The 8031-nt window shown below is 47.9% G+C and overlaps 1 protein-coding gene across 1 annotated transcript; it reads left to right on the top strand.

Annotated features, from left to right (window-relative positions):
- Window positions 1-2579: 2579 nt before the first annotated feature.
- On the top strand, window positions 2580-6768 carry LAESUDRAFT_763743 (uncharacterized protein; the record flags this gene model as incomplete). Its single annotated transcript, XM_040913326.1, has 5 exons — window positions 2580-2765; window positions 2958-3171; window positions 5277-5413; window positions 5467-5961; window positions 6259-6768. 5 exons carry the CDS (start codon window positions 2580-2582, stop codon window positions 6766-6768), a joined length of 1542 nt encoding a protein of 513 aa, XP_040759225.1.
- Between the last annotated feature and the right edge of the window lie 1263 nt (window positions 6769-8031).

The raw sequence follows: 8031 nt of genomic DNA, 5'->3' as shown, positions 1-8031 counted from the left end.
AGATGATAGGATTTACTGCATCGATGTTGTGTCCATTAAACATTCGGAATGCAGTTGGCTCCTCATCTGCCACTTGTTGTGCTCGTTGCAAGATTTCTTCAGCTTCCTCTCTCGCAATGGCTTGTTGTTTTTTTACGAAGCCTCTGGTGGTGACACGTACTCGGGCATCATGAGTATTTCCATTCTCCAGCTTGCCAGTTGATTTCTGGATTATGCTGACGTAAGTATGACATCCCAATGATCATGTCTAATTTCCCGATGTCCGTGACTAGCAGACGGTGGGTGGAACCATGATCTCCGACTTTGAGGTATGCTTTTACATAGTCAGTTATTTCACCGTGTTTGTTTTGGGATCCGTCAGCATTGTACACTTTGTATGTAGTGTTTAGCTTGGAGGTTGCAATTCGATTGTTCTTTACAAATCGCTTGCTGATGTACATGAAATATGCTCCTGAGTCGACTAGAGCTTCGGCGCTCAATTTTTTGCCGTACACCCATAATGTAACTGGTAAATAGAATGATGATAAATTCGGAGATGAATTCTTTATTGTTACATTATCATCCTCTGCGTTGCGACGATCTACAGAGGTGTCTGAGCTGGGTGCTAAATGTATAGGTCTTATATAATGTTCTGGGAACTCTGACAAGCTGCCTACAGATTCCCTTTGAGAAAACCCTTCCGATCCTTCCTTGAAGAGCCCTCTCCCGCCTTCTTTGATGAACTGGATCCATTCGCCCTCAGGCGCCTGAGCCTTGAGAGGATCGCGGTGAAATCTTCGTCCGACTCGAATGCATCAGGCTCGCTTTCTGAGTGGATGCTGCGGTCGCTGATATGCGCAGCTGTCTCCTTACCCTTCCCCTTAGTCTTAGAGGAAGAGCTCTTCTTCTTCGGCTTCTTTTCTTCTTCGATATCAGAGCTTTTGCTCTCTGCATCTGATGAAGCAGAATCAGATACTACCTGTCACATCTTGGACGACTTGGATTTATTCCTGGTGTCGTCCTTCTTCTTCCCGTCCTTCTTTTTTGCTGCTGTCTCTTTCTCCTTCTCAATCTGCCTCTTGACATGGTCCAACTTGAAACAATCGGTGCAATACTTGCCGAAGCATTTTGACGATTTGAAGAATGTCGGCTTGTTCTTCTTGCAGTTGGCGCAGACCAACTTGTCGTCTTGCACGCTTCGCGCTTTACCTGATTTACTCTTTCCTTTCTTCCCGACTGCATCAACCTTCATAGCGTTTGAGTCCTTGGTTTCGGCCTTGGCATGGTGGCCTTCTCGTTGTAGTGATGTAAATATCCGGAGTGTGAATGTAAGGAACTCGGTCCACTTCTTGGGCCAGTTATCCTTAGTGGTATCCGCTAGCATGAGCAGCCACATTTTCTCCGGAATATGTTTCTTGATTTTTTCGATCAAGTCTTGATCCGAGAAGCCTGTACCGGTTGCCTTTGGACGGAAGTCTTCTGCGAACTTTCGGAAGTCTCGATGATCCTTCTTGATGAAGGCTTCTAGCTCCGTTCGCTTTTTGTCATCCTTGTCTAATGATTCATATGCCGTGCGAAGTTCAGCGACGAACTCCGCCCAAGTTTCTGGTGCCTTGTTGTTTTCGTTTATTTCGGTAATCCAATGTCGCATGTATTCACGTGCTCCTCCTTTCAGGAGCAAGAGGGTAGACATAATTTTGGACTCGTCTTTTGTATGTCCAGTATATTTCAACCAGAGCATGACTTGTTCGAGCCAATCATCGAGATTGACTCCATCCTTATTGCCACCATATTTTCCTGGTTGGTCAATTTTTACGCCTTTACCCTTACGACCAAACGATGGCTCCTCGTCGTCGTCCGTGTCGTCGACATTATTACTGCCTTGCCCTGCTTTCCGTTCCTGCGTAGATGCCCATGCGCGAAGTTGATCATGTGATTTCTTCAAGTCTTCCATCCTGGTTTGGAGATCCTTGACCTCATCGTCAAATGCCACAAACGCTTCGTTAGTGGTCTTGTTTTCCTCAAGTAAAGCTGACGAGGTTTTCTCCAAGTCTGCGATTCGAGACTCGGATTGTTGATGATGTTGGTCTAAGAAGACCGTCCGATTGTGAAACTCCGTGGTGTTACGTTCCATTGTATGCGCTTGGCGCTGGATAAGATTTTTGTAATGCGCCACCATTTGTTGACGCATTTCTTCCACCACATTTGTGACGAGATCGACTACCCAATTCTTCACATTTTCGGGTATGTTCACATTTGGGGGCGTCGTGTCGGCAAGGGCTTGACAAATGATAGGATTCGGGGGTTGCAAAACAATATTAAGACGTGCGGGAAGCTCCGGAGATGGAGCATGAGAGAAGCTTGGATCATTTGGAGTGGGAGTCGTCATCTTACAATTCTTCCTCTATCTCTCGAAGATGTTCTTCAAACTCGACGATATGTCTGTTTGCGATAGTGGCCTGTCGGGCAATTACTCGTCCTGAGCGTTGGTTTCGCAGTAACCAAAGGTCTTGATGGATGACCTTGACGAAGGGTTGCCACAAAAACCTGATTTTGTCTCTGACTGCGGGCCACTGGTGGTTATGATGAATTTTGCAAATATGCTCGACTTCTTCGAGCCAATCGACGAAGCTATTGTAAGCTTTGGTGAGACGGTCTTCGGGTTCTTCGGATCCAATAGGAATATAGCAGATATGAACTGCGACATTCCTCCAATCAAATTCTGGATAGATTTGGAGGGCGTAGATGTGATATACGTCGTGGTAATCGATGTCGAACGTGTCCTCGTAGGTAGCAAACACTTCACCTGCTCTGTCTCGAAGAACACGTGGAATTGAATCCCAAAGATAATCGAAGGTGTGACCGATTGGATATAACTGCTCGAAGTTATCAAGATTGTTCAAATCGCCAGATGAAGACATATACAAAATGAATATTCGTATCTACAGCAAAGGTCGCCCTGTGACCTGTATTCCTAGACGATACTTCTGGATAATATCTCTGATTATCCAGCGAGCTTCTCCGCCCTGATGCTTCCTTTCCTGGACGTAGTTGCAGAAGTCGCGAACCACGTGTTGGTGAACGAAGGAAAGCTTGAATTCCGCTATGTCGTTGCGGAGGGATTCGAGCTTGAGTATGAGATGCTCGAGGTCGAAGATGTCGTGGTCGTCAAGCTGATGATGATATCGTTTGGTGAGTAGAATACGAATCTGTCGAAGAGTGCCTTTGACGCGCTGAGTCGAGATGATTGAAACAGCGAGAGGATAGATGAAATGAGACCCAGTAGCGGTCTCGACGTATGTCCCTTGATTGAGATCTGGACCAGATGGTCCTGCAGGTAGTCTCGGTCACCTGACTGAGGGAGTCTGGATAATAGAAACTGAACTGGTGCTGCGAGGGGGCCGACCTCCCATAGAGATGTGTCCTGGCCTTGGCAGGGGTCTTATGGGCCGCTGCTCATAGAACTCTTCTGGAGTTCTTGCTCGAGGATGACGGATGACACCGTCGATGCTGCGCAATGCCTTGGTGCGGCTTACGCTGGTAGAGTCAGTGACTGACGAAACGTCAGGTGAAGATATGACACCGCTAACATGCGGGTGGACGTGCGAAGACGCAACACTGCGGCGAGTACGCTGGGCAGGCACTCGAGGCAGGTAAGATAAGCAGACTTATTCTTCTATCACAAACTTAGGACGCAGAGCACTGACTAAGCCTATGACCTTATGATCAAATACTTACTGACTGTTGTCGACGTAAGGATGGACACAAAGATGATCAAGGTAAAGCAGTGCCTTGCAAGTGAGCACTGGTAACACTGTATGGAAAGGCGTAGCAGAGATGAGAATAAGTCTGGGGGACTTATGCATCTCAGAGCTCTGGCTTATATACATGAGCGGAGGGACCCTTGATACCCTGATACCCCAGAACTGCTAGCTAATGGACATTGTCTGATTGGTTACCACTACCTGTCAGACTACGTGTGTCATGCATGCTGAACCTCCGAACTACTTAGTAAGACCATGGGAATGGTATTGCCTGTAATGGCTACATCTCCGGTGGCGTGGTATCTATCTACCTCGTGCATGTGAACTAATATCCCCTTAAGGACATATCTCCGGTGTCGTGTATCCCCTTCGTTGGATTCTTCCGGAGTCCGACCGTTGCTTCTAGGTGAGATGATATTACTGTATAAGTTAGGCTTACCTAATACCAGCGCTACTTGTCACATGTGTGGATATCACGTGATGTGTCACGTGACTAGACCTGGACCTTCGGGGCGTCTAGGACTGTTAGTACTTCGCGTACCGGTTCGTTCCTTTCTGAACAGCCTAGCGCTGATGTCAAATGATGTCTTGGTCACGTGCAGAGGTGAAAATGTGAAAATCTGTGACAAAAGCACAGAAGGCCTTTTGTCACAGATTTTCATCACAAAGTCCGCACGTGACTTTTCTCACACCACAGATCACGTGCTTCACCAACATCTCACGCCACTCAGCCACAGATGCAACACGTAGAGATCAGATGATAGTCCACATCACATGTTATGGTCCAGACCCGTGGATGATACAGTCGGATCTGTCTATTTCAGGATACAATAGAGGCACTCATTTGGGAACAAAGGGAACAAGGACTATTGTTATGCATCGGCCTTCCACTTCCTATTAGTTTAGCCAGAAGCCCAGATAGGCACAATGTTCACACCAGAGAACAAAGGGAAACCAAGATAGGCATGATGTGCACACATATTACTGCAGCAACCATCGATCTTCCCACTCATTGTTCTACTTCCGGACATCCTATTGTTTCATGTACAGCCATTAGCTTATACCCGTAGATAGGTAGCTTAGGTAAGATAGCCTGCTGTACGTGTATATAAGACCAGCCATGTAGAGGACGAAACTTCAGATTGTTTCTCCTCGTCTACTACCTGTAGCACTCACTGAGCTCACAAGCTCCTTCATATATCTCTATCCCTTGCCCGCATCCGCCACATTGACTAGTAAGTCAACAGGCTCTTGCACCACTTAAGGGATCAGGGGAATACTTTGGGATCAGGGGATCAGGGCGGCACGTTTCACGTGACTGTCCCTTTTTAGTCTTTTTGATCTCTTGTCCGGTGTTACCGTGACATTAGAAACAATCTGATTTTCTGTGCCCCTGCTTAATGTTTAACACAAGTGGCCACGTATTTTCAGCACAAGCAGTTTCAGCTGTAGCGCGTGGCTTTTTTGACATACATTCCAACCTGACTTCTACCAGGCATGAGCCTCAGCAAGACACTGAGCAGCCCAAGGCAGCAAAGCGCAAGGCCACCAAGGCAGAAGATCCTTACACCAGCTACAAACACCTTGAGACCAACAAGGAGCGAGGAAGACTTCTCACTCTAGCATCCTTAGGTGCATCCTCTACAGACAGACAGCGTGCAACGGCCAGGGTAGTTGACACTACGCATATCAGAGTCCAAGGCATCATCTGCCGACCTCGCAGTCACACCTCCTGCTCGAATGCTACAAGCCCAGAAAAGGACGCCTCACTACAGGCGGTCGAAGGCCAAGACCACCTCCAGAGATCATCACCTCCAACGCTGTTCCCCCCATCATTGTTGCTCCACAGCCAGTGCGACCCCTTCCCAACTTTGTTAAAGTCAACACACACGCACGACCCATTCACCCTCTTCCGTCCAAAGTCAGGCCCACCCTCCACATTGAAACACTCAAGAAGCAGGTCTCAGCTACCCGCTTCAGACTACAACCAATATTAGGAGCATTCTGCGAGAGAATTGAGCAGGACAAACGAAAGAAGGTACAACTCCTCGCATCGGAGTTAGACAAAGTCTGCGCAGACCTTTACATGGGGACTCGCGAATACACCTTCGTCGACACACAGGTCATCAACACGTGCTGCCTAAAAATAGGCAAGATCAACTTCAAGGAGATAGGGAAGCAGCAGAGGTTAGACGAGATCGTCAGGGAGATTGGGAAAGTCAAGGACAAGCAGTACCTAGGCTTTATTTTCAATTAGTTTACATACATCTATATCACAATGGAAGGAGCTGATCGTGCGTATGCATCCACGTTCGGGCAAAGAATGGATGACATTCTGCATACAAATGTCGAGACAGCACATGACGGAAGCACCCCACGTGCCTCGCAGCACAATTCACCAGAACCTGCGCTAGGACCACAGGATTCTGCATCGCAAGTTGGAGGACCAGCGTCCCCAACCCCATCACTCTTGCCCGCCTATGTTCCCCCCATCTGAGAATTCGATGGACACCAGTTTGAGCATCTAGAAGATGCGCTCAGACAGTCCGCTCCCGGAGAAGTCCCGGACCACATCCGCGAATGGGTTATTGTCGCAATGAAGCTCATGGTCAGTACCGAAGTTGCCAAGGTCTACAATGTGCTCAGAAACAAGATGTACGAGCACAAGAAAGCCTTCGAGTCGCTGATCCAAAACAACAAGAGCAAACACCGACTCAAAGAGGGAATGCTTCAGACGGAGATCGGGAAGCTCAAGGATAGGATCCTCACGCAAGATGTGCATATGACAGTTTTGAACAACGAGCCCTCGGGAATCCAGGTGGCAATGCTCGATACAGGCAAAGAAATGATGGAAATTAAGGCAGCTAACGTCAAGCTGCGACATGAGCTAGCTTCGCTCAAAGCAAGCAGCGCCACTGTAATGCAAGGTCAAACGTCCGGCACGGTCCAATCGCACAAACCCCACATCAAAATTGCTGAGCCTCCACACTACTCGGGCAAAGGAAGTCTGGAGGATTGGCTCTAACAACTCAGTATATGGATGTGGTGGAATGAGATCAACGATGACGAGCACAAGATCACCACGGCCCTGCTGCATTTGGAAGGTGGCGTGTTCACATACATGTTCAAATATGCGACCAGAGCAGCAGCACAGCAGGCACTTGGCACATGGGAAGACTTCATCAACATTCTCAAAGTGAACTACAGGACCCTCGACCCGAACAAGGATGCGCAGCAGCATTTGAAGGATATCTGCAGCAAGACGTATCCCATTATGGTATCCTTCGCAGAACAGTTCCACCAATGGGCCACTAAGACCAACTTAGGGCACACTGCACTCATCGGTTACATCGCTGAACACTGAAGCAAGGATGTACACCAGGCAATGGTCACATGAGACAGTCTAGGAATTTCCGACCCCATCACATGGCCAGAATATCTCGACCTATGTCTTCAATTAGAGTCCAAGTTCAGAGCTGACAAGGCAGGACAGCATGGAACAATAGCAACATCATCATCGGCACCACGGGCCCCAAAAGACCCCAACACAATGGTTGTGGATAGAGTATCCACCCTCACCAAGGAGCAAGAAGGATGGCTGGAGAAGAAGCTGTGTGTACGATGTGGGAAACACCCCTTCGTTTTTAAACAGCGATGCCCAGACCCCAAGTACAAAGGCAAATTCGAAATGCCAAAGCGGGGTCAAGCAACCAGGGCAATATCGACAATGGCACCATCCACTGGCTCCGACGACAGCAAGGTGAGGGAAGAAGCAGTCCGTGCTTTCATCGCCAGCTACGACATGAAGGGAAATGAAAAGGAGGCGGAACCGGAACCAGCTGTCGAAGCAGCTAGGATCACGGAGGTAGAAGATGATGAGGATTTTTTTCGGCGGGTTCTCTGAGGTCTGGCCAGAGTTCCCATAGACAATGTAATAGTATTTACTCGCTCTCGCATGTACCAGTATCAAGTTTTTTATACATCGCATCTACTGGTTCGTCAAAACACGTGATTGATTTACCTGTTCACCTCAAACAGGGAGTAAGGGAAGTCCAGACTGAGGCGCTCCTCGATTCAGGAGCATATTCTTGCTACATCAACCCACGGCTGGTTGATCAGTTGAATCTTGCTACGATCCCACTTGAGAAGGAGATCAGGGTTTACAACGCAGATGCATCTCACAACAAGGGTGGAACAATTAAGAAAAGGGTTCTTCTAAGTATAACCATCAGAAACCACACAAGCAGGCAAAGCCTTTTGGTCACCGATATAGGACATAAAGACGTTA

This window comes from Laetiporus sulphureus (genome assembly GCF_001632365.1).
Source record: "Laetiporus sulphureus 93-53 unplaced genomic scaffold LAESUscaffold_60, whole genome shotgun sequence".
Taxonomy (NCBI): Eukaryota; Fungi; Basidiomycota; class Agaricomycetes; order Polyporales; family Laetiporaceae; genus Laetiporus; species Laetiporus sulphureus.
Note: the sequence above shows the minus strand (reverse complement) of the source record. Positions and strands in the feature narration are given on the sequence as shown.